General features: G+C 37.7%; 1 protein-coding gene across 6 annotated transcripts in view; it reads right to left on the bottom strand.

Moving 5' to 3' along the window:
- Positions 1–909: 909 nt before the first annotated feature.
- The window catches only part of ATF7IP2 (activating transcription factor 7 interacting protein 2), a 63,192-nt gene continuing 37,295 nt past the window's right edge, over positions 910–26,806 (bottom strand). For 3 of the 6 annotated variants that reach the window (XM_042861615.2, XM_042861614.2, XM_042861613.2), the window contains exons 5-13: positions 26,394–26,477; positions 23,223–23,392; positions 14,286–14,348; positions 12,754–12,824; positions 12,066–12,130; positions 8,895–8,964; positions 7,912–7,971; positions 6,428–6,531; positions 910–1,560 (exon numbers count right to left, since the gene is read on the bottom strand). In XM_042861615.2, the coding sequence (XP_042717549.2) occupies positions 1,144–1,560; positions 6,428–6,531; positions 7,912–7,971; positions 8,895–8,964; positions 12,066–12,130; positions 12,754–12,824; positions 14,286–14,348; positions 23,223–23,392; positions 26,394–26,477 (1,104 nt within the window). In that variant the 3' untranslated portion in view covers positions 910–1,143. The remainder of the gene's footprint in view (positions 1,561–6,427; positions 6,532–7,911; positions 7,972–8,894; positions 8,965–12,065; positions 12,131–12,753; positions 12,825–14,285; positions 14,349–23,222; positions 23,393–26,393; positions 26,478–26,806) is intronic. The other 3 variants (XM_065558816.1, XM_065558815.1, XM_042861616.2) reach the window with 1 other exon arrangement.

Here is a 26,806-nt window from a genome sequence, read left to right as displayed (position 1 = left end):
ACTGTACAAGAAAAACGTACGTTGCTTGTAGTTTATTATTAAATTTAAATTAATCCAGGTATTGACTATTTCTTTATATATTTGCTGTAATGGACACACTACAAATATCACTGAATTCATTTCAATATGCATATTTACATAAACAGAAAGCCAACTGTCACCACACTGTTTTTGTAATTAATAATTTTGTAAACTAATATTCTAGAACCATCACTAACCTAAGTAATGGGTCACCTACCGCTTTGTGGCATTCTCAAATGTCTGTCTGGATGAGTAATAACTACCATAGTACCACACCTAAAGGCAAGTGAAGCCTCTTTAATACCAGAAGATACAAGCAGGTGAAGTACTTATACAGCACTGGAAAACATTTATTTATAAACACTTTAATCAACTTCCCCAGAAACTTAATTCTTGCCCAAAATGGGTGACAATGAAACAATCTCACTTGGTGTTCCTTTACAATGCAGCATCTCTAAAAAGATAATGGTCCAGCTGATTGTCTCAGGTGATGGTAGTATTTAAACACTATAGTTCCTGTATTATTATCATCCCCACTACAGAGACTTTCATCCTTACAAGCATTTTTCAGAGGCTTCAGAATAATGGAGATGCTCCTGTAGTACTGTAGGAGTACACAAGTACAAGAACTAAAACCTTCCGAAAGCTTGTGCACCATTTAGTGAAGGAAATGGAACACAAAAAACCCACTATCTTCCCCAAAAATACAAAAAGGGTGAGCAAAACACCACAAAAAGTTCATGACATATTAGATTTCTAATCTCATGATCGTCATCACAATTCAGAGTTACCAAGTAGAAACTTTTATTCCTTTATGTCCCAAGTACATCCTACATGAAAGGAATGGGAGGGGAAGGATTGAGAAGGAAAATAACTAAACTAAACACAGAACTGAAATTAGTTTTATAAACAGAATTCTCAGTGTCAAGTTATTAGAAACAACTTACAAAATGTATAGAACAATGCTCAGAATATAAATAACTGATAGTTGGCATGATAGATAAGAAACAGAACTGAGTGAATACAGTCTGTGGTACAATTAATTCCTTGGCTCTGGATTGTTTACAAGTAAAAATACAATATTTCAAATTGAAACAACCGTGTAACAGTTATTGAGGTAGCTTATGAGTTTTCCAGAGAAATTAAAGTAATTGATTGTATATCACAAAACGGTCCATAACGTCCACATACATCTTTTGATTGTATAGTAAAGTAGTACTTCTTGGAGGCTGTAAATTGTGATAAAGAACAAGCCATTGGTAGGGGCAAAGCCTTTATTTCTCCTATTTTCTTCCAGTGTGGTACAGTACTGTTATTGGAGTGTTCATGGTATATGAACAAGTGATAGCTCTCTACAGGAGCGCACTTGGGATCAATCTCTGTAACAGTCCATGAGAGTGCAATACCTTTTGGATTTTGCACCTGAGCCAGTTTTAGTTCAGGCTTCTGAGGTGGCACAGTGTCTCTGAATCCATCCTTGAGTTCTGGGTATGGAGGTATCCTTGGTAGCGGAGGAGGATGTGGAAACTGTTCAAGAACCTAGGGAGCATTAAAAAAAAAGGGGGTGAATAACTTAGCATTACTGTAATATTTCTGTAATATGAACAAATCAACCAGAGTGTGCTAACTTTTGATTCAGATTAAGTGTTCCCATTTTAGGAAACAGTTTCAAAAGTGTTAAGGAGTTCATTGTATCAGCTTTACCAAACAAGGTTTTTGTACTGTGGTAAAGAATGCTGCATTAGTCTCATTTTAGGTATTTCTTAGTTCAGTAGTTCTTAGAATGACTCTATGGATAAGAATACTAAATTCAAAACAAACAACAGTATTTTGTTAAATTGTTTTGTTTTCTGGTATGTCATGCTGTAATGCTTTATTTACTGAATTTATGTTACTTTACCACTTTTAAAAAAAAATCCTTCCAAAGACTCCCTCTAAACTAGCCCTATTTTACAGTCTCTAAGAGGTCAACAGACAAGAACAGTCACAGGAAATTATCTATCGCTGCTACATAAACGTTTACGTTTTGCTAACAGATTTTATTTTCCATAAATCCAATACTCTCCCCCCGCAAAAAGCAGAAGACACTACTAACAAACATTGTATTAAGATTATTTTTGGTTGTCCCAAAATGAGTGCTGTAGAGGTCAACATTATATCTAATTGAATTGTGACGATGCAAATCTATCAGTGTTCTGTTATTGCACTCTGATAACATTTCCAAAAAATACCTAGAGATTCAGCCAGACAGCAGCACATCCATAGGACGGAAAGGTTTTAAAAAAGTAAACTTCACCAATATGAATAATACTATAGGTATCTTGATCAAGTTTAATTATTATTAGGGAATTTTGACAGCCATCCTGCAATCAGATTGTTCTGTACAGATATCATACAATGTAAGACGCTGAAAGAAAGAGATTATGTTCCTATCTCACTGGCAATTATCAGAGCAGAAAGCTTGCACTCTATGTATAATGAAAAGTTTCAGAGTAGCAGCCGTGTTAGTCTGTATCCGCAAAAAGAAGAACAGGAGGACTTGTGGCACCTTAGAGACTAACAAATTTATTAGAGCATAAGCTTTCGTGGACTACAGCCCACTTCTTCGGATGCATATAGAATATATGTTCCATTCTATATGCATCCGAAGAAGTGGGCTGTAGTCCACGAAAGCTTATGCTCTAATAAATTTGTTAGTCTCTAAGGTGCCACAAGTCCTCCTGTTGTTCTTTTTGCACTCTATGTAGGTCTTCAAAAAGAAAGAAAAGTTAAATTGACCGATCTTTAAAAACTGCTGCTTAAATTCGATCTCAGAAGAAATCCAATAAGGCAGCTGTGAAGCGAGTCTGTCATAGCTATTTTAGAAGATTCATTCTGGTTTCATAGCCTTTTGAACATCCAGAAGAACAGAACAATAAAAAGCAGGACTGACATAGGGGTTCCACCCTCCTCATAGTACTATAGTCAGTTAAAAAAATCCCAAACCATAGAACTGCCTTTTCTCCCTGTACATTTTTCTTTTTGATAGTCAATTACCCCTGAGGATATATTGTAGACAGTTCTGTACATCTATTAACAAAATATTTTAGGCTGAGAACAATTCACTGCTCCTGGAAGCATCTGTACTGTTCCATTAAAGATTTATAGTCCTGACAGGTCACAAGATAGATCATAAAATCCTGTTACCACATTTGGTTTTATGCTTTTAGCACAAGATGTGCAAAAATTTCTTGGGTGGATAGAAACAGATTTTTCTCACACCCGGATGTCCCTGGCATTAGTCAATCCCTTCCCTACTACCATCAAGCTCTTCCAAGAATCACATTACCCTTTTTTCTTCCCCATGGTGCTTCCTTAGAAGGATTCTGGACAATCTCTTTGAGGTGAAAAAGACAGAAAAATGATTGGAGTCTCCCCTTCACCATGTGCTGGCACCTTCTGCAGATACCACTCTCCCATGGCTCCCAGCCCTAACCCAACGGAAAGCTCTGCAAGTCATACAAGTCACTTTCTCAAAAGTAGGGACATCATTTCAGAAAAATTCAAGGGAGCAAAGCTATGTCAGCATATACAATACTATATGTGACGATTGTGACACTGCACTCCATATTCTTCATAGTGATATTATGATAGGATTATGATGTATTTTATGCAAAATAAGTCATGGGAGGGATCATTGGAAAAGTTATGATTTGCTGAATATGATTATCCTATTTGTATGCATGTATCATTTTTGTATCTGAAGTTATGAATATTGGCTATGTATCTGTATTTCAAATGTAGTTATACTTGGGTAACATCCACTAGACAAGATGCTGTCAGTCTAGATAGTAGGTGGGGAAGGACCTATTCAGGGCAATGGCCCATTAGGAAAACAATAGGCCTTAGGAGAAGCTTATCTCCCACCTGGGGAGCTTTCCTGAAAATGCTACAGACAGCCTCCAAGTAATGGCTGCTGTGACTATACAATGACATGTGATTAGACCACATGTCTCTGGACTCCATCTTGGGATGTCAGTATTTTTCCACAGACTAGTCTGGGAACTAAGCTTTGGGAACAAAAAGGTTCCCGCCATATGTGAAAGCTATATAAGGTGGGGAGTGACATCATCTGGTGTTCTTCACTCCCCACTCAAGAAGACTCCTAAAAACATCCATGGAACAAAGACTGAATGGAGGGAAGTGCTGGACCCAGGCTAAAGGGATTTCTAGCCTGTGAATGAAACACCTGGGGATTCCAAGTTGTAAAACAGGTGAAGCTTGCCCCGTAAGAATCTGCAGCCTACTTGTATCATTTTAGGGTGAGAATCTGCTAGTCACGTCCAATATATTTAGTATATTAAGCTTAGTTTGTATTTTTTGTTTATTTGCTCAGTAATCTGCTTTGATCTGTTTGCTATCACTTAAAGTCTCTCTTTTGTAGTTAATAAAGTTGTTTTTGCTTTATCTAAACCAGTGAGTTACAGTAAAGTGTGTGGGAATCTTAACTCAGGGGAAAAAGCTGTATCCCAGTTCCAGGTGGCACCCTGGATGGAACCCATCACAATTATTATATAATATTCTAAAAAAGGGGACAAAAAGAGAGTGAGATAATCGAGCATATAGACCTATGGGGGGTGGGGTGGGGGGGGGGAAAAGAGGCAACTGTCACCGCTGTCCTATAACAAATGATGCTCCTGTCCAAGAAGGGAGCGCTCCATCCAGAGTTATATTTTCAGTCTCAGTGCTCAGAAGCCATCCCCAAACCCTTCAATAGAACTGAACTAATATTATTTGTTTTAAGATAATGGGCAGAATATGCTAGGCATAAACACAAAAGAAGACAGTACCCGTCCTGAAGAGCCTGTACTCTACAGAGCCAGGCTTCCTTTCATCCATAATGTGATGCTGCAGTTAGGGAGAGGCTCCAGCCTCTCACTTGTCATACTTCTTGTCCAGCTGCTGTGTGGGTTCCCTATAGATATTTAGATAGTTTTGTGTCTCCGCAGTGGATGGATGGGTGGGAGGCAGATGCTCAAATGTTATTAGGAGGTAAAGAAGAAACAGATGTCCCTTGCTGATGACATTTTGATCTGTCTTGCCTTTACAAAACTGAAGGTGCTATGTGGTGTACCCTTTATAGTGGCATGCCCAGGGCTCAAAACTGGGCTAGTATGCAGCAGTATGGTATACCAGCTCCTCTCCCAAGTTGCTATTACATATATATAATTTAAGAGACGAGTTAGCGGTTATGGTTGAAGAGAACCTTGAAAACGAGAAGTAACCAGTGACACCTATCTGTGTCTGGAATAACAATTCCAAGAAATGTGAGGTGACCCATACATCTCAGTGGGATGTTAACTCACATGCCCAATCATGATACTTTAAAGTAAGTATACCATTGCTAATTAAAGCATGCAAGATAGAAGAATGGGGTGGGAGTACAGACTGCAGATTTGCACTATCCACAGTGAATGATCTCTCGTTTTGGTACCACGAGTGGGTGATGTTTTAGAGATGCCATTGGTTTTTTGGTTTGTTTGTTTTTTGGTCCCCAATCAAAGAGGAGCAGAGCACAAGAAGCATCACAGACCCCAGTAGGGCATCTGAGCCCCACCACGGCTAAGCCAAGCCAAAGCAGCTTAGTAGAACCCAATGGAATATTCACATACCCCATATATGAGACAAACTCCTGGACCCCAGAGACCACACATGATCATGTTTTAACATTTGCACAGTCGATTGTGAACAGTACTTCATTCTGGCAACTCACATGAGTGGAACAGTAATAAAACATGCACATTTAGATACTTGACCTTTAAATTACTGCTCCCTCATTCTAGCACTCATTTTTAGACACTGGAGTAGGACTGAATACAGAAAGTCTTGGTCCCCCGATGGGTGAAATTTTCAACCCCCTTTTCACTCACTCAATTTCAGAATGGTTCCCTCCCCCCCTTGACTGAAATTTTCCTTGCTGGTCTTTGCCCCACGATAGATTTTCCACTGCAACATTTTCTACAATAATTTTTAGAAAAAGTTCATTTTAGCATGTAGCAATTCCTATCTGATTGATGTTCTTGCTTCAATACTGCTTCTTCTAATATTTAGATTTTTGTTAGAATCCCCACCATTTTAGGAGCCATTATTACAGTAAAAGTATTTCATGGTCACTGAAGACTTTACTACTTTTCATAATACAATACTACCTCCTTGTGGCTCAAAGGAGTAAACTTACCTTTGCCAAGGAATCTAGTTTAAAACAAATGTAATGATAATGTCTTTCACCGAAAATGTCCTTTAAAAGTCTGTTTTAATTCCCATTACGTTGTATATCATAGATTCATGAAGAGCCAGTCAGTTAGAATTTGTAAACACTCCAAATTTAAAAATAAAAATTGTAAAAAGCTTAAGAAAAAAAAATTACCTGATGTGATGCTTGTGCTGGTGGCTCAAGGCGATTTGATTTGAGGCTTGCTTTCTTTGAATTACTTTTGTTTGACACAGAATTTTGGTCTTCTTTTAACTTACCTGTAAACAAAATGCAAGTTTTAAATACTGTAATTTTCCAACTATTGGAAGTGAACTGGGTTAAGAATCTTATTTCACAGATTTGTGGTTTATGTTTACATACTGAGGATTTCTCAGGATTGTGCAAGGTTCTAGATCAGGGGTAGGCAACCTATGGCATGCGTACCAAAGGCGGCACGTGAGCGGATTTTCAGTGGCACTCACGCTGCCTTGGTCCTGGCCACCGGTCTGGGGGGCTCTGGATTTTAATTTAATTTTAAATTAAGCTTCTTAAACATTTTAAAAACCTTTACATACAACAATAGTTTAGTTATATATTATAGACTTATAGAAACAGACCTTCTAAAAATGTTAAAAATGTATTATTGGCACCCAAAACCTTAAATTAGAGTGAATAAATGAAGACTCAGCACACCACTTCTGAAAGGTTGCCGACCCCCGTTCTAGACTGAGGACCCTGGAGAATGAAATCTCCATTTACCTACAAAACACACAAGCAGTAGAGTGCAAACTTGTTCACACTATTAAAGTGCTTCAGCTGGACATGTATGGGCTATCATTAAGTGAGAGTAAGGGGGATAGTTCAGTCTTCATTTCATTTAATTGTCCAGCTTGATATTTCATCTTGATCAAAACAGAATTAGATAAGTTAATGGAGGATAGGTGTATCAATGGCTGTTAGCCAAGATGGTCATGGATACAACCCCATGCTCTGGGTATCCCTTAACCTCTGATTGCTAGAAATTGGGAGTGGATGACAGGGACAGATCACTTGATAAATTGACCTTTTCTGTTCATTTCCTCTGAAGTATCTGGCACTGGCCACTGTCGGAAGACAAGATAGTGGGCTAGATGGACCATTGCTCTCACCCAGTATAGCCACTCTTATGCTCTTACTTCCTATTCACACTACATGCAGACCACCAACTCAGTTAACAGAGTTTTAGCTGAATATCTCTAACTAAGATCTTACATTAAATACATCATCTTCATCCATTCCAAAATGATTTCTGAGTTTCACATATTTTACAAACTACTACACAAATACCCACCACTAAAATGCAACATTGTCTTGGTGGGATGCAAGAGCCTTTTAACAGGACAGGAACACTAACATGGCAGTTTAGAAGAAGAACAAAAAAGAAACCTGCAGGAAGAATTTAGGAAGTAGTAACTTATTTGTTCCAACTGGAATTTTTTCCAAGATACTGCCTAACAGCTATTCTATTGCAAAAAAGTGGCATGTGATCTTAAATTATTACAAAGATTCTGATCCAGTTTTAAAATTCATACAAAACACAACATCAACAACAGCACAGTGCTTTTTAACTCCAGGATAGAGCATTAGTTTTGTACACAGAAAGGAAGAAGGTAACCTACCAAGCCAGCCACTAATACTGTTTCCTGCAGCACCCTGAGTTCTCCCATCCAGGTCTTGACCTAGAACAAATACTGCTTAGTTTACAAAAAATTTATGAGATTACAAATCACCCCAAGGCAGTATATCGCCAAGTAATAACTTTTACTGAAACCAAACTACTTGAGTTCAAATCCTGAAGCTGGACAATTATAGATGATTTATAGCCAAAAGAATGTTATTTACCAGCAACTAGAGTTCTCCAAACATTTGACCCATGAAAGTCCATATTATCTCTCCCTTATCCTTTGTTACCACACTTCCTCCTCACCTAAACATAAAACACTCTGCACCTAATTGGGGTCTTCTCATTGCAGGAGCAGTGGTAGGCAAGTAGCCAGCTCATTCTGTGGTGGGGAGCAAGTCTTCACCCACACATGGATGAGGAACAGGAGTCTCTCCTCATTAGGGGGAATATTTAAGAAGGCAAATCAGGCTGTATTGTGACTAACTGGCTCTGGGTTCCTGGCTCCTATTTCAGTTGTTAGGCAGGTGGGAAGAGATTGGTCTGATGCAGCCTTCAATCTTAGTGAAACACCAGTTAATGACTGACATCTGCTTGCATCATTGAAGAGAGGGACTAGGAACAGTTGCAGTAACAAGGTCTTATATCATTACAGCTGGGACACTGGATCCATGAGTCAATAAGCATACATCCCTTAAAAAAAAAAAAAAAAAAAAAAAAAACAACTACTTTAGAACTGTTCTTGGAGTGCAAGGTACTCTACTACAGTGGAGATATGCAGAAGCAGTTCCTTTCAGGAGAAAGTTTTTTCTTTTAAGGAATGGGTCCCAATCTCACAACTCCACAAGATTATTTTCTCTTAGGTTTAAAATAAATTACTATCATTCATTCATACTAAATCAAATCATTCATACTTACACCTATTACATTTTAAGTTCTCATTTTCAGCATCTCTATAAACAAAATTATTTTTTCTTTCACCTTTATCAAAATTGTGCTTTTCTTCTTCTGTTAGATCAATCACTGCAGATTTTGTTTTTTCTTCAGTGCACTGTAAAAACAATGGCAATTCCAATTAAATTGTTTCTACAATGGCTTAATTATAAATGTGTGTATAAATACTTCTGTTAAAATTTATGAACTGTATGCAAACTTACTTGAAAATTAAACTACCAGAAATGCTCATTTTTATATAAAACTTCTTGTAGATGTGAAAAACAACAGAAATAAGTACAGTGTATAAGTGTCAGTATCTGTAAGAACTCAGACATTAAAAATATACTTGATAGATCACAGTAGATCACCTAGCCAATCAATCAACAGTACGAGGACAAACTATGAAAGATGGATTTTATAAACATTAATGCATCTCAATGGTAATTATACAGGTCTTGGCTCACTAGTTTCCTTCTAAGTAGATATGCTTTAGGATAAGTTTTCAGATAGCTTGCCAATGCACAAGACTGCCAGTAAACTTCTTATTTCTAGGATTTTCTGAAATAAAGCCTTTTTCCCCTCTTGCTAAGGGAAGATGTAGAATTGTTTATTATTTTATTAAATATAGTAATTCAATTGTAAACTTAAGGAATCATTTAATGTAACTAAACAAGTGTTTGTATAGTGGTTTTGTACAGATTTTAAACAATTAGGTCTTATATACACTTATATACACTATCTTCCCTTCCCCCCCACTAATTCCCACAGTTGTTCCCACTGGTGCAGTTCCACCATTGGTAGCAGAAGTATAGTGGGAAGAGAGCAGTTTTTCCACCACCATCTTGTCTAAATATTCCCGAGCAGGCTTATACTACATGGTAGTAAAAATAAACACCAGGTGCCCCATATATACCAGTGTTTGCACTTTTGATACCACAAGTCCCACTTTTCATTAACCAAAGCAGGGATTTTTATTTTTTATTTATTTTTTTGGGGGGGGGGGGGGGAGGGGAAGAAGAGAGAGTCAGGAAGCTTTGTGTGTAAACTGACCATTAAAGTGATTTAGAACAATCTGGACACAAACCATCAACAACAAAAAATGGATATAATTTGAACATGTTTTGTTGCTAAAGTCTAACCACAAGCTTAGCCTGCTTAAATAATATATTTACAAATTGGCTTATATAAAAATATTCTCTGATTTGAACTAAATAAGAAATGTGGTTTTGAATAGCATTTTCAAACTATGTTATGTGAAAGACTGGGTGTAACATTTAATCTACATTTTGAAAAGTTAATGTTAAATGAAAATCTTCAGTGATGAACCCAACCTAAAGTACTTCTCTACACAGTGGGGAAATGCACTCTAAGGAGATGTACTGATCATTAATTGGTCCACATAGACCTGCTGGTGCACACTAAAGATTCCCTAGTGTGCTTTAACATGTTTCAAATGGCACTATGTTAAAGAGCATTAGGAAAGCTTTAGTGTGCAACAGCAGAATCTACACTGACCAATTAATGCGTACCACAAATGACATGATTCAACCATATTAGAGTAGGAAAAAATTCCAGGAAAAAATGGCTAAGGTGAAGTTAAGGTTGAGACTATACATCAGTAATGTAAGAGCTAAAATCCTTATGTTAAAGTTTTTGAAGAATAAGTTCACAAGTCTGCTTTAGACTTTAGAGACCACTCTTGTTGGTCTCTTGTTGTGCTTTAGACTTTAGAGACCACTTTATCTTGGCAAACAATATGGTTTCCTAGTCCAAATTTTGCCTGCAAGATGAGGGCCTTTTGTTGGGTCACCAGTCCCATAGGAACACAGCCTCCTGACAAAGTGAGATTGAATTTCACCTTGCTTATCAAAAGGGAACCAAACATTAAAATATTTAATACTTGTTACATAGGCTTGGAAGGATTAGATTTTTATTGGTAAATGTCAATTTCATCGTGTACACACAAAAAGATGAAAAAATATTTCCATTGATGATGATCAAAATTTATAGACAGGAAAACAAAAATGCTGCTTGAAAACTTAGTAAAGTTTGATTTAAAGATATTTACTTTGTATATGTTGACACGTGATGTTGACAATTTGTGTTTTAATGGGGGTAAAGCTTTAACTTTTTGAATACCAGTGTCTACTATTATTAAAGTGTCAAATCCCCTCCATAAAAAAAAAAGCTTTAAAAATAAACAATTATCTGTCAAAATTATAAGCAGCATCTAATTCTGCCAAGTACACAGGAAGAGAGGAGGGTCTGCTTCCCCGATCTTTTCCTTCCTTAGCCCGCTTGTACAGCAGATCTCCTAGGAATTTCAAGAATAGATATTCCATCTGATGAGTTTTGTGTGTGTGTGTGTGTGTGGGGGGGGTGAATGCAGAGTCCTTAGAAGAAAGCAAAGAGATGAGGGACATATTTTCTGTGTGTTCTATAATCCAGTCGATGTTAAGGGTTATCTTTTTTAAGAATGCTAAAAGCGACTGCTACAGTTTTATGTAGGGAATACTTTCTGCTTTTAAAAGGTGACTTGTACATAATTATTTTAATTGGAATTGCACTTTATTTTGTTTCCTTCTGATGTATGAAGAGGGCCTAAAAAAGTTCCGCTTATTTTTTCCACATTAGAAATATGAATAATGTCAAGCCTCGTCTTCCCTGATTTTGCTTAGAGATCTCAAAGTATGCTAATGGTGAGCTCTTACTTCAGGGATGGCGGTGCGGAATTTTTAAAAAGTTATCCTTTACCCAAACTATTATTCACTGAAGTTGAATAGGTGTTTACAAAAAAACAAAGTTTTGGAACAGAGAAAAAATTCCTTCTCCCTTTCATATGCTGAACTTTTCTGTCTCTTGTGATCTCATCATTTCACCAGTTCTCCAGGTATTAAAGTCTTCCGGGTAGACAAGAACTACAGAGAAGAAGAAGGCAGCACAAACCCAATATTGTTTTCATTGCAGTTCACCTTTAAGATGTGAAAATGAGACAACAGCAATGTGCACAACAGTCCCTCCTTCTGCAAGGTGCCAAAGAGGAACCAGAATGTGCTGTATCTGCACAGAATGGTAAATGACCTGAAGTAACGACCATCACCACCACCACATTTGAAAAAAAAAACAAAACAGGCTTTGTTTCAATATTTTATGTACAAACAATTAAATTTAACTTTAAGTTTTAGCAGATGAGCATGAGAAAAACTCTTAACCTACCTTGTTTTTGGATTGAGCTTTAGTGGAAATTTCTGCTTGTGTAGAAACTAGTTTTTTTTGAATATCTGAAACAATTTTCACAAAAGATTAAAAAATTCAACTTTCAATTAATAAACCTGGTTGATGCAGGATGCAAAAATGTCCATCTAATAAGTGGAATGCCAGAAAATTACCAAATAGACTTGTAGGCATACATGCGGCAATCAGCCGTAAGTGAATGACACACGGACTCACTGAGAATGCCCAATATTACCCTCTCTGCCCCAATGCAATGGTCTGGCAATCAAGTCAGACAGCCAAGATTTCTTCTAGAGGGGCCCCTGAAGTCCAAAGACACCTCTGTAAGATTAGGGAGAAGCCTCTACACTACATATTTAGGAATGCTCACAGACAGTGGGCCAGCACAGATGTTAAACTCTTTTTCGACTGGATAGTGCTCTCAAAAAGCGCTAATTGTTAGTGAGAAAAATTTTCAAGCATGGTTAGTGAGACAGGTAAAGCAAATGGAAGTTTTAATCATAACTGATGGGTTGCTCTTACTCTTCTTAAACAGCAACCAAGGAAAATTATATTTTGATATAATTAAAAAGAGTAAAAGCATTACTTGTAGGCTACTATGGTAGTTTAATTATAGTAATCAAATCTGTTTGGATTAGGATGTATACATGCCAAGGTTAGTTTTGGATACCTGAATTGTTTGCAGTTGTTACTGTTGTTGAATTTCTGCTTTCCACAGAAATCAGTATAACTTCATCAGAGCTGACAAACAAAACAAAAAATTTATTCACCAAAATCAAAACGTTAGAGATGCATGAAAACAGGCCCCCCTCTCCTCTAATGTAAGCTATCAAGAACTAGCTACAGCACATTTAAAAGCCAGGAAGTTCAGATAGTTGATTTAACAAGAAATCAAAAACAAAATAAAACAAATGCATTTTATAGCACCCTGGCTAGCTGTAAACTCCAAAATAATAGAATAGGAATCATTCAAATAAAGAGCTCTCCAAATACCATGACTCAATATCTAATTAGGCAGAAACTTTTTAAAATCCCTTCAGCTTTGCATTTCAAAGTACTGATCTGACCATTACTGTATCTCCATCACATAACAGCAGAGAAGGTAAAATACTTCAAAAATGTTCATGTTCTAAGATCCCATTTAAAAACAAACAAACAAACAAAAAAAACCCTGGTTGTTTCATCTTAGAAAAACTAAGAGATTGGGAAGTCTATCCATTTCTTTATGGCAACAATCACCCTAAACGAACCCACAACAGAATAAATGTGCACATGCACAGACGTGTGGGTATCTGAAATTTGCTTATCAATTAGACATTTCTATGTACATTTTGAACCTGTAACCCTCAAGCCTCCCACACTAAAACAAACAAAAAAATCAAACACCTTATTATCCCAAGGTCCTGACCTATGATATATATCAAATATCCACTGTCCAAATCCCTTATCTCAAATCCCAGAGTCTTTTGAATCCCCATTCTAGAATCCTCTTTGCTTCTTTTAGCCAAGGATGAAAATGCTGTAATACATTATTTATATCCATTTTTCATTTTGCCATAAAGCTGAAGTAGAAAAACAAAGCTAAATATGATAATGTCACATGTAAAAAGAAAAAAGCATCATTTATACATTCATATTGAAAATTTCATGAGTTGCACATTTCTGTGTGTTTTGAATTCCTGGAGGATTACTATCAACCTAAATAAAAGTCACACTTGTCTGAAAATGTTAGAACAAAAAGTATTTAAGATTACTATAAAACTGAAGGCATATGGAGAAAAATGTTTGTTTTTTCAGGTTTACAACTAATACAGTCAGGTTTACTGCTTTCCTTATATAGTCAATTAGTTCCCTGTGTTCTTTGTGTTAATCTTTTATGTGGCACCAGAGGAGAGATAAAGAGTTTTAAAAATAAAAATAGGATTTTAAAAGCACAAAGATCAATACGGGAACTCAGGAACATGTATAGTACCTAAAACTACTATTCATGTTTTTTCAAATTTACTACGTTTCATGTTGACAGTGTTGCGTGAACACTGGACACCATCCAACAATATCATAAGTAGTTTTACGAAGTTCATATTAAGATCTATATTCACTATGAAACATTTCTTATATTACTATTTGGATGCAGATTATCTGTTTGATATTACAAACAGTAATCAAAATATTACAAGAATATATTAATTCAATTTCACTTACCTGATATTTTCACCTCCTGTGACTGGATCAATACAGAACAATCTCTGGGTCTGCCCCTCCTGCCTGGGAAAGGCATGCAGGATTGACCATCAATCAATCTGTAGCATGCTAAAGCCCTCTACACTCTCTCTTGGAGATCAGTGGTTTGTTCTTCCCCCCACAGTGAAGGAAAAAATGTGACTATCTTATCTCCTTAAATTATACAAATCTCCCTCCAGGAATCAAAATCCATGGGGGGGGGGGGGGGGGGGAAGGGGGAAGGAGGGTTTCTGTGCTGTACTGACCCAGTCATGGAAAGCAAATTAGCACCTAAGTGGAATTAAGGTTTGCAGTTTATAACCCCATTTATTATAGCACAAGCTTTGTGATCTGAAAAGCAATACCCCAGCTAGCACCCTGAGTGAGAAGGAAAAGAAAGACTCTAAGTAGTGAAGAAGGAGGAAGCCTCAGGAATGTGGGAGGAGAACTCCATTTCCCAGTCACTCCCTTTGAAAGATGTCTAAGTACTGATCCAATTACTTTGCAATTAAACGCTGCCTCAGCTGACAATTTTGCATTCAGATGATGACACTTTCTAAAAGGTACGGAGAGAACACCACGATTCCTTTGCAAAATCATCCAGTGATTCTTCCCCTCTGTGTCTAGAAGACAGAACTGTTCTAGTGTAATAGCATGATTCTATATAACAAGAGATTTTGTATGCCCTGATGCAGGATTTATTTAATTTGCCAGAGACAAATTTTTGAAACATTTTAGATTTTTCAAACATGATGAAAAGAGACTACTTTCCTGATGTTAACATCTCTAATTAACATGGTGCTTACAATTATGGCGGCATATAGTAGGGCTCCCAACTTTAGTAACAGTAAGAGCTGAACAGGTGATAGCAACAATGGCATATTTTTAAAATAGTTACCAGTGGAGACAGGTCCAAAAGGTTAATGGTCTAGAGGGCCAATGATAACCTGTTAGAAATATGAAGGAGAAAAAGAAAGAGACTGCCCTAAGAATTCTAGTGGGGATGCTCTCACTATTTCCACCGATCTATGGAAGGCATTAAAGGTTGATGTTTGTTCTGCCATTAAAGACTACAAGAGTCAGATATCAACAATTTTCTCTTGGAAGACATAGAAAGTAATTAAAACCTTAATTTAACACTTCTCTAAATCCCTGGTAGAAAGCTAGCAGAAACAGTCTGGCTGAACTTAGCTTGAGGGAGTTTATAAATAGTCCTTCTCTTCAGAATGCAGCCCCAACACTTACAGGCTGTACACACAGCGCCCATCCATTCAGACTTACACCAACTATTCAAAGATTATAAAGCTGAAAGGTACCACTATGATCATCTGCTCAGACCTCCTGTATAACACAGGATATAGGGTTTCCCTCAATTAATTCCTATTTGAACTAGAGCACATCTTGATTTGAAAATTGCCATTGATGGAGACTCCACCACAACCCTTGGTAAATTTTTCCAATCTGTTAATTACCCTTACTGTTAAAAATCTGAATCTTATTTCCAATCTGAATTTGTTAGGCTTCAACTTGCAGCCATTACATTATGTTATAACATTGTCTGCTAGATCGCAGAGCCCATTATCAAATTTTTATTCCCTGTGTACACTTTTAAGCTTCAAGTCACCCCTTAATGTTCTCACTGATAACTTAAATAGATTGTGCTATGTGCATCTTTCACTATAAGGCATGTTTTCCAATTCTTTTCTCATTCTCATGGCTCTTCTCTAATTTACCAACATCTTTCCTGAATCTATGACACCGGAGCTGAACAAAATATTCCACCAGCAGCTGCATCAGTATTAAATACAGAGGTAATATAATCTCTGTACTCCTACTTGAGATTCTCCTGTTCATACATTCAAAGATCACATTAGCCCTTTTAGCCACTGCATTGTAGTGAGAGCACACATTCAGCTGATTATCCACCATGACCCAAGTTATCACTTTGGATCCCCTGGATTATAAAAGCTGCCAGCGTAAAACTACTCTATCCCCAAAAAGGGAAGTTAGAGGTTGTTGATTACTCTGCATTATAGAGATACATTAGGTGGGGAAAGGAGTTCACTGTAGAAGTTGTTAGCATTTAGGCCAAATTTCCTAAAGCTTTGCGCAAACTGTGCTAAATGGAACAATAGAAAAGTATTAGCAGATAAATCTTATACTGCTAAGGGAAATTAGAGAGGCTATCAAAATTAAGAACTCCATAATAGTGGGGGATTTCAATTATCCCCATATTGACTGGGAACATTTCACTTCAGGACCAAATGGAGAGATAAAATTTCTCGATACTTTAAATGACTGCTTCATGGAGCAGCTGGTACGGGAACCTACAAGGGGAGAGGAAACTCTAGATTTAGTCCTGAGTGGAGCGCAGGAGCTGGTCCAAGAGGTAACTATAGCAGGACCGCTTGGAAATGGTGACCATAATACAATAGCATTCAACATCCCTGTGGTGGGAAGAACATCTCAACAGCCCAACACTGTGGCATTCAATTTCAAAGGGGGGAACTATGCAAAAATGAGGGGGTTAGTTAAAAGGTACAGTGACTAAAGTGAAATCCCTGCAAGCTGCATGGGCGCTTTTTAAAGACACCATAATAGAGGCCCAACTTCAATGTATACCCCAAATTAAGAAACACAGTAAAAGAACTGAAAAAAGAGCCACCGTGGCTTAACCATGTAAAAGAAGCAGTGAGAGATAAAAAAGACTTCCTTTAAAAAATGGAAGTCAAATCCTAGTGAGGCAAATAGAAAGGAGCATAAACACTGCCAAATTAAGTGCAAGAATGTAATAAGAAAAGCCAAAGAAGAGTTTGAAGAAAGGCTAGCCAAAAACTCAAAAAACACTTTGTTATTACCTTTGAAGTACATCAGAAGCAGGAAGCCTGCTAAACAACCAGTAGGGCCCCTTGATGATCGAGATACAAAAGGAGCGCTTAAAGACGATAAAGTCATTGCAGAGAAACTAAATGGATTCTTTGCTTCAGTCTTCATGGCTGAGGATGTTGGGAGATTCCCAAACCTGAGCTGGCTTTTGTAGGTGACAAATCTGAGGAACTGTCACGGATTTAAGTGTCATGAGAGGAGATTTTGGAATTAATTGATAAATTTAACATTAACAAGTCACCGGGACCAGATGGCATTCACCCAAGAGTCCTGAAAGAACTCAAATGTGAAGTTGCGGAACTGTTAACTAAGGTTTGTAACCTGTTCTTTAAATCAGCTTCTGTACCCAATGACTAGAAGTTAACTAATGTAACACCAATATTTAAAAAGGGCTCTAGAGGTGATCCTGGTAATTACAGACCGGTAAGTCTAACGTCTGTACCGGGCAAATCAGTCGAAACAATAGTTAAGAATAAAATTGTCCGACACATAGAAAAACAAACTGTTGATCAATAGTCAACATGGTTTCTGTAAAGGGAAATCGTGTCTTACTAATCTATTAGAATTCTTTGAAGGGGGTCAACAAACAGGTGGACAAGAGGGATCCAGTGGACATAGTGTACTTAGATTTCCAGAAAGCCTTTGACAAGGTCCCTCACCAAAGGCTCTTATGTAAATTAAGCTGCCATGGGATAAAAGGGAAGGTTCTTCCATGGATTGAGAACTGGTTAAAAGACGGGGAACAAAGGGTAGGAATTAATGGTAAATTCTCAGAATGGAGAGGGGTAACTAGTGGTGTTCCCCAAGGGTCAGTCCTCGGACCGATCCTATTCAACTTATTCATAAATGATCTGGAGAAAGGGGCAAACAGTGAGGTGGCAAAGTTTGCAGATGATACTAAACTGCTAAAGATAGTTAAGACCAAAGCAGACTGTGAAGAACTTCAAAAAGATCTCACAAAACTAAGTGATTGGGCAACAAAATGGCAAATGAAATTTAATGTGGATAAATGTAAAGTAATGCACATTGGAAAAAATAACCCCAACTATACATACAATATGATGGGGGCTAATTTAGCTACAACGAGTCAGGAAAAAGATCTTTGAGTCATCGTGGATAGTTCTCTGAAAATGTCCACGCAGTGTGCAGAGGCAGTCAAAAAAGCAAACAGGATGTTAGGAATCATTCAAAAGGGGATAGAGAATAAGACAGAGAATATATTATTGCCCTTATATAAATCAATGGTATGCCCACATCTTGAATACTGCGTACAGATGTGGTCTCCTCATCTCAAAAAAGATATACTGGCACTAGAAAAGGTTCAGAGAAGGGCAACTAAAATGATTAGGGGTTTGGAATGGGTCCCATATGAGGAGAGATTAAGGAGGCTAGGACTTTTCAGCTTGGAAAAGAGGAGACTAAGGGGGGATATGAAAGAGGTATATAAAATCATGAGTGATATGGAGAAAGTGAATAAGGAAAAGTTATTTACTTATTCCCATAATACAAGAACTAGGGGTCATCAAATGAAATTAATAGGCAGCAGGTTTAAAACAAATAAAAGGAAGTTCTTCTTCACGCAGCACACAGTCAACTTGTGGAACTCCTTACCTGAGGAGGGTGTGAAGGCTAGGACTATAACAGAGTTTAAAAGAGAACTGGATAAATTCATGGTGGTTAAGTCCATTAATGGCTATTAGCCAGGACGGGTAAGGAATGGGGTCCCTAGCCTCTGTCTGTCAGAAGGTGGAGATGGATGGCAGGAGAGAGATCACTTGATCATTGCCTGTTAGGTTCACTCCCTGTGGGGCACCTGGCATTGGCCACTGTCGATAGACAGGATACTGGGCTAGATGGACCTTTTGTCTGACCCGGTACGGCCTTTCTTATGTTCTTATGTTATGGTAACTTCATTATTCAAGTTTTGACTGATGGTGTTAATGCAATAATATAATCAATTGTTGATTCCGTTCCATATTACTGGAAATTTATTAAACCAAATTCCACTTATGATTTTGATTTGATAACTGTGTTGTTTAAACTTAGTTAAGATTTGTAATAGTTTTAGTTAGAAGTTTGTCTTTCAAAATTTCTTAAAACCCATAAAAATCATAAAGCCATTTTTTCTTTCAAAAAATAGCAACAAGGGTCACAATATCCTCAATCTGGGGCTGAAGGTCATTTGGTCAAATATCTCAAAGCTCCTTGGCTCTGTTCCTAAATTAATACCGTTATCCTCACACCTAATTTTAGGAGACAAACCAGTTGTCTTTGTGGAAGCCAGCTTCAAGTCTGCGGACATGCAAACTCTTTTTATGTTTATTTGGACCAACAGATGATCCCCCCCCAAAAGTAGTTTCTTGGCTTTCCAGTCCTAAGAACAAAGGCAACCCATTAGTATCCAAATTATTTGGTATAATCTCAAACCAAGTCAATATGACATCAGTTATTCCCAGTCCTCATGATAACCCTTCTTGCTGACTCAGGTGGAGGTATAATGAGACAGACTTTGTCCTTCTCTAAGAGACCAAGGGTGACAAGAAAGCTAAAGAGGACATGAACAAGGCTTAGCCTTCATACAGAGGCTTCCTAGGAAGGGCTTTATGGAAGACTGCAAATAAGCCACTAAATGCCGTAAAAGTATAATTATGAGGAGACTCACAGGGAGCTTCTCTCTGGCTTTAGCAATCTTCAGAAATCAGTCTACATCCTACTTGTCCGTGTTTTCATGAAGTACTGGCTTCAGGAAGCAACGGATGGGCTATTCAGGAGAATCTGCCCCAGTGTCCAAACACCTCTGTCCTCTTATGCCTGAGCTATTTCCAATCATGTGCCACAGTGTTTCAAACTGCAGCACTATGGCATATGACATGCAGCAAGAGCAAAGAAGGCTCACAGTACACACAGAATGTGTCCTCTGTACTGGAAACACAGCACTCTGTAATATGGGTGACCAGATAGCAAGTATGAAAAATTGTTGCCTATATATGACAAAGCCCTTAATAGCGGGACATCTGGACACCCTACTCTGTATTGCAGAAAGTGGAGGTTTTCGTAACAAAATTTTATAGTCTCCAAATTCATGCTGCTTGAAGAGACAAGGCAGCAAATATATGAGGCCAAATGTCTTTCAATTCCATGAGAGTCAGGAATCAACCTGGGAGCTCAAAGGGGGTAAGTGTAATATAAGCTGGCCATTAAGCCTGCCTGCCTGCTTGAGAGAGGAGGTAAAAACTCTGGGTATGTACTATGGCAGATATAGTCACAGTAATATTTAATTTTTTAAGATATGAGAATCCCCAAAAGCTAGTGGGCAAAAGTCAAAACGTCTACCTACAAAACTATCCACACAATGTAAATACAATATCTGTGTATGCATTTTCAGAAGCTTAACCAAAGTTTTTTAAAATTACATATTGAACTACTGAAAAGTAGGTGTATATGTTATATACATTCTACAACACAGAAATTCAAAATAAATTGTAATAAGGTGCCATATATTTAAAAAACCTGGCCAGAGCAGCAATTTACTTTTAAAATGGTTATTTTCACAAGCGAAAAAGACTAGAAACAAGTTAATATAGTAGTTTCGGTTCTTATTGATCTAAGAGAACCTTATAGAAAGATTCATGACTAACAGAACATTTATAATCCCCCCTGACATGATAGCTAGAGATTGCTGAATTTTAGAATAAATTTGATTATTTCAGGACTACTGACTCCTCCAACCCCTTCACCATTATTTCCTGGCTTATACAGCTGGGCAAATGTTACATGAACAGATACTAATTTTGTGAATTTCAGAAAAAACATTTCAAGTATTTTTATTATTCTCCCAGCTCTAATTATGAAGAAAGATGTGAACTGCTACATTAGCTTATTAGTTGTTCCTTCACTATGTATATCATACATGAATTTCACACAGCAGATATGCCACAAAACACTCTGATAACTACACAGGAGGTGTAGATAGATATAAAAATCAAGTAGCAGACCAGTAAACAAAATTATTGTGCATAGAAAATTAAAGTTTTGGATGCAACATATATCTGCCCACGTCCAATGCACGTACATTAATTGCCATATATTAAAAGACACCAATGTACTCAAATTATAGCAGAGATCGCAAAACAGGAAAAAATTCCTGATCGATGCAAAGACTTTCTAAAACTACAAGCACAGAAACTCAATGTCAAATGTAAGATATCTTAAAATTTTCAACTGGAACTTCACATCTCTGTTTCAAGTCCTCCAGTTCAAAATGTCTGGTTGATTCTGTTTGTATCCAACACACAGTGAAAATGTAGCCAGCTAATTACTGCTGCCCCTCTGGAAGAAGAGGCCCCACTGACCCTCATTTTCCCATGAAAAGGGCTTTCCTAGTTACCAAAAACTAAAGTTTATAAGGCAGACTTTTGGACTGGTGGACCCAAGAAAGACAAGACAAAAGATTAATCTACCCTTCCTAAAGCTTTAACCCACTGTTCTGCAGTAATTCATCACAACCGGGAGGTGCAGGGCCACATGGTGATGAGGGAGGGGGTGCAGAACTATACAGGGACAGTGAAGTGACTGGTTGGGGGCACAGAGACACATGGGGCGGGGGAGAGGGTACAGGGACACATGGGGATGGGGAGTCTGAGTGGGGGTGGACGGACACATGTGGACAGGGGATGTAAGAGCACATGGGGGTGCAGAAACACATGACTGAATGGCAGAGGCTAGGGGTCAGCCAGGGTCTGCCTGGGAGAAGCTTCTTAACACTCCCTCCCTGCCCCCCCAAGAAAACCTGTTCCGTACTTTTTTCACCCATACCCAACAACCCTCCAAGTTCACACCCAGGCTCCTTCCCAGCAATTTACTTCCCTCTCCCTCAGTTCCTCTGTTACCCCTGACTCCCCCAAGCCTTTGCACTGCTTCTGAGGAGTGCGGGAAATAAGGGTCTGTATTGTAATTTAAATGAATTACTCAGAGTTCTGTATTATTATGTCTAGTAAGGAATTTATTTGTCAAAAAACATTTCCTGAATCTTTTTTTGTTGTCTGTATTGTTACAGACATACTTGCTGACAGGTATTTTGAAATAAATGACCAAAAATAATTGAAACTTGTGTGATTATACTGTGTTAGTTTGACAAATAAAATATGCAAAATTTTAAAATACCGAGTGCAGAATTTTTAATTTTTTTGGTACAGAATTCCCCCAGGAGTATCCTTTTTGTATATAAGCAAGATCTTCACTATCCTGTTTTTCTTGGAAAAACTTTATGGACTGGAGACCTAGTCATTTGCCGACATGGAAATTAAGAAATGGGTGTAGTGTGTGTTTTCAATGGAAGGAGGATCAGGCCCTTGATAAGAAAACCACAGGAATCTATACTATTGACATCCATTAAACTAAGTCTACTCAGAATTTAGAGTCTTCAATGAGAATGAGTCAAATATGTGAGATTGCCTTGAGAAATTTAAGAATAGTAGAGGCACTTACTAGAAAATACCAAAATATAACCGTTACCTCTTAAATTAGTAGTCAAAGCAGAACCCTCAAAGCTCTCATCCAATCTTTCTTTAAAATCTAAGGGCAGTACTATCGGTCTTCAATTGGACAGTGAGAAGTGGATCTGCTCTACACCAGAGATTTAAAATAATACTTATTCAGTTGGTTTCACATTTTGCCTGCCATCATTCTGCAGATTTTTGGAGTTTACAAATGCACATACTAGCTATAACCAACACTACAGAAAAAACCCTCAAAAGACAGGCAAGCAGGATTGATCCCTAAGAGAATAAAAGTTGCTGTACCTGTCAAACTCATTCGTTATGGATATATGGACTGAAGGAACAAGCACAGCAAAAGTAAGGGCATATAGACAATAATTCAGTTTAATCTATATATGGATGACCCAATTACTAAACCAAACTAGCACCTTTAGGAAAAGTAAAATTTGAAGAAAAAAGTAGATTCTTCCAACTATACAGAATTTGTGGGTTATATTTATTGATTTTTTTTTGTGTGGTCATTATAGACACCTACCTTACATTTTCTTCTGCAACAGATTCAGAAGTGGAACCAGTTTGTCTATGGGATGATGATAAATGTTTAACTGAAGAAACTGATTGTCCATTTATGTTATCAGGAAGTGGTGGAACAGATTTGGTTCGATTAAGTATCGCATTTTGCGAGTTTGCACCTGGAAGATTTGCCTGAGAAAAAGAAAAGTCACAAGTCATGGCAAAGTCGTTCGTGTCCAAAACCAGTGCTGAGTTAGTCAGATGTCCTGGATTTCATGCACACCTTGTTTTCAGAGCAACAGATGGCATTTTTTGCCTCTGGGTGATTTGTGCCTTTTTAACCTCCCCCTCCTCTCCATAATTTACATTATAGATGTAATTGTTAAACCAGGGCCTATCTTTACAATAACAAGAGATTACTATTTACAGATTCACTAGACACAAACAGCTATTAAATGGAAGAGACACGGATAGGAAATTAAAATTAAATAATAAATTAACATGACTGTCAAATATCTAAACCACACAAAACCTACCAATCCCTTCTTATTCTGTGAGAAATAGTTAGTTCCACTATCGCCAATTTTGAGCTTGTATGAATCTCAAAACTGCCCTTGTAGACCAGACATTGAGGGCACGCAGACACACACACACAAAAATAGAATTACAACCTTCTTCCTGAATACTTCCCACTCCCTGCCATGGGGACTGAGTGATAACTGTCATCTTATTGTTGGATGATGTCACCTTTCATCACTCTCCACACCCTGCCACTGTGTGTTAGTAGCTCACACAAGCAAAGCACTCATTTCTTTCCCCAACCTAAACATTCCATTGTCTTCAGAGCAAACACTTAAACATATTCTGGGCCTAAGTTCTATTACACACATTGGTTCTTTTAGTTAATTAGAGAAAAACAATCTAGGTCAAATGTAGTAGGGATATAAGCATGGAGTAGCAGCAGACAATTCATCTATCAGGAGAATGTAAGAAGTCAGATTTTCAGTATCCATTACTACCAATTTTGCTATTTTCCTGCTAAACTCTCTTGTTGTGTAGAGTTACTTGTTTCTTACAGCCACTGAACGTTAAGTCAGTACAGAAACACTACTTCACTGTACATGAACTTTTCCAATTAACATTACATTATTTGCACATCCGGTCTTATGCTATGTTTGAATAGCTGACCTCAGTAAGGTATAGCATCTAATAATAATTTGGTTTGAAGAAGTTATCTGCTGTAATCTTCAGTAATCACTCATAAGTACCTTACTTGTAAATGATGATTTCCCTCTCTGCCTGAAGAATGTAAAAAATGCCAGACTGTGACCTGGTGCAACTCACCACTGCGGTGCCTTCTCAGTGACACTGCCCTCTGGCTGTGCTACACTCTATGCTCCCCCACTTCTGGGGGTCCTGCAGTCTACTGTCCGGCCACTCCCTTCTGTGGCAAACTGCAATCCACAGTCTAGCCACTTCCCATGTGGCTCCAGCACCCTCTTTGCCCTTGCATCAGGGCCTCAGACTGCAGATCCTTGCAGCCTGCCAAGAGCTGCCTTTAGCTCTCTGCCTGCAGCACTGCTCTGTCCAGGGTGCTTGCTGCCCTCTGCCTGCAAGGCAGCCAGTCCTCCTCCCTTCTCAAGCTCCAGGGAGTGACTGAAAAACTGTTCTGTTCTGCAGCCCTCCTTATATGGGCCAGCCTGGCCCCGATTGGCTGTTCTTATAAGCCTGTCTGTGATGCGCAGCGTCCCTAGGGCTGCTTTTAACCTCTTTTCTGCCAGTGTGGGGCAGACGCCCCATCACACAGACATAAAACCAGTTTTACAACACATTGGAATATTTACAATAAGGGTGAGATCTTATATTCAATGTACAAACAATTCTTACTTAAATTAGACTTTTGCATGTGGAAGAAATGTAGACTTGGACCCAGAGTTGGTTTCAGAAACCAGACCTTTTCCTTTTACACAAGCACATTTTCCCTAAAAATGAATGTGATTTCCTAAAAGATGCATCATACAGAGAGTCAATATAAAGCAAAGGAAAAAAAAAAGTGATATTTGCTATTCCCTTCTTCCCAAAGTTTAGCAAAAATCTTCAGCATGACACAAACTATTTTGCTAAGTGGTAAGCATTTGGCATTAAGGAAGTTTTTTTATTTGTATATAATATTTAATCTGAGTTACATTTTTCTAGAATACCATTGTGTAACAAAACAGTTTCTGAAACTTTTTCAGAAAAACACAACCGAGAAGCAGAGTAAGATATTTTTGCAATGAGACCTTTAAACCATGATTTTTAACATTTGTCATTGCATAAAGTTTATACATTTAGATAAAAAGCCAATTGTTTTATCAAAGAAAAAATAACTATGGCTCAGGTACATTTGACTAGTCCTACAATCTTTACTCAAATCCTTGGGACAAATCCTCATCTGTTTTAAACTGTCATAGCCCCACTGCAGTCAATGAAGCTATGACAATTTACACTAGCTAAGGAGCTTGCACCCACCCTTAACTTTAAAAGCCTGCTAAGGGATCTCAAGCCACCCCTGAAAACAGTCTGAATTAGCATCCCAAGCAGGTTTACACAAAGCTTGGCACAAGTCTAAATCGTGGGTTTTCTTGGCCAACAAATCTTCAATTTTATGCCAAGAGATGTTGTCCATGAGGAAGCAAAAATCCCCATACCTGATATTTTCTTAGGCTATCATTCTGGCAGTATCGTATCCAGATCTCCAAGTGAAATGCTTGTGTTTTATTGACTATACTATTGAGGGTCTAAAGTACTCAATCATCTATGGGAAGGGATGTCAGCTGATACCTCAGAGGCTGCTCCTCCTGTCAGAATAGAGGCTGCTTACCTATGACCTCTGAAGCGATACAAAAGAAAAAAATAATTGTATTTTATTCTACTGAAAAACAAAACTTCTCAATGTAACAACTCAATTGCAAGTAAATAAAATTCTTTTAACATTTTTTGAGTCCCAGTACCAGGTGTCTGTAGGAGTTCAGGTTTTTCTCTGAGTTGCTATTGTGTAACATAATACCAATACAATACAATCTCCTCCAAATCTATTTTGTTACGTTTTCATCTTGCACGTATTTAGTATAAATTGTTTGTAACTGCCCATGAGTTCATGACTAATTGCTAATAGAATCCCTACGTTGAAGTATTACGTATTATACTATACCTTACTAGTGACCATTTTCGATAATATTTTCTTCTGAAATGCTATCACAGTATTAATACGTCTCTCAAGCTTAGACACTTTCTTCTACAAGGAAAGAAAAAAGAGCATCACTAAGTGTTAACCTGAAATAGTACACACATTTATATATTTCCTACTCTGCACATATGATAAGCAGTAGCAAAACACCCCCAAACTGCAACTGAGATTTGCGTGCCATAAAATAAAAAAGTAACAAAACGTGCAGCCTCCAATTCATATTTTTCTATGAACGAACAGAAGTGTAATCTTCATGCCAGTGTAAGCAATTCCAGGGCAAGTTATGTACACAATGTAGGTGCAATTCTGAAAATTTAAGATCTTCAGCAACAAATAAATTCACACTTTTAGGATACGCACAATGCAAAGAAACTTAC

Source organism: Chrysemys picta, chromosome 10 (assembly GCF_011386835.1).
Source record: "Chrysemys picta bellii isolate R12L10 chromosome 10, ASM1138683v2, whole genome shotgun sequence".
Taxonomy (NCBI): Eukaryota; Metazoa; Chordata; order Testudines; family Emydidae; genus Chrysemys; species Chrysemys picta.
Note: the sequence above shows the minus strand (reverse complement) of the source record. Positions and strands in the feature narration are given on the sequence as shown.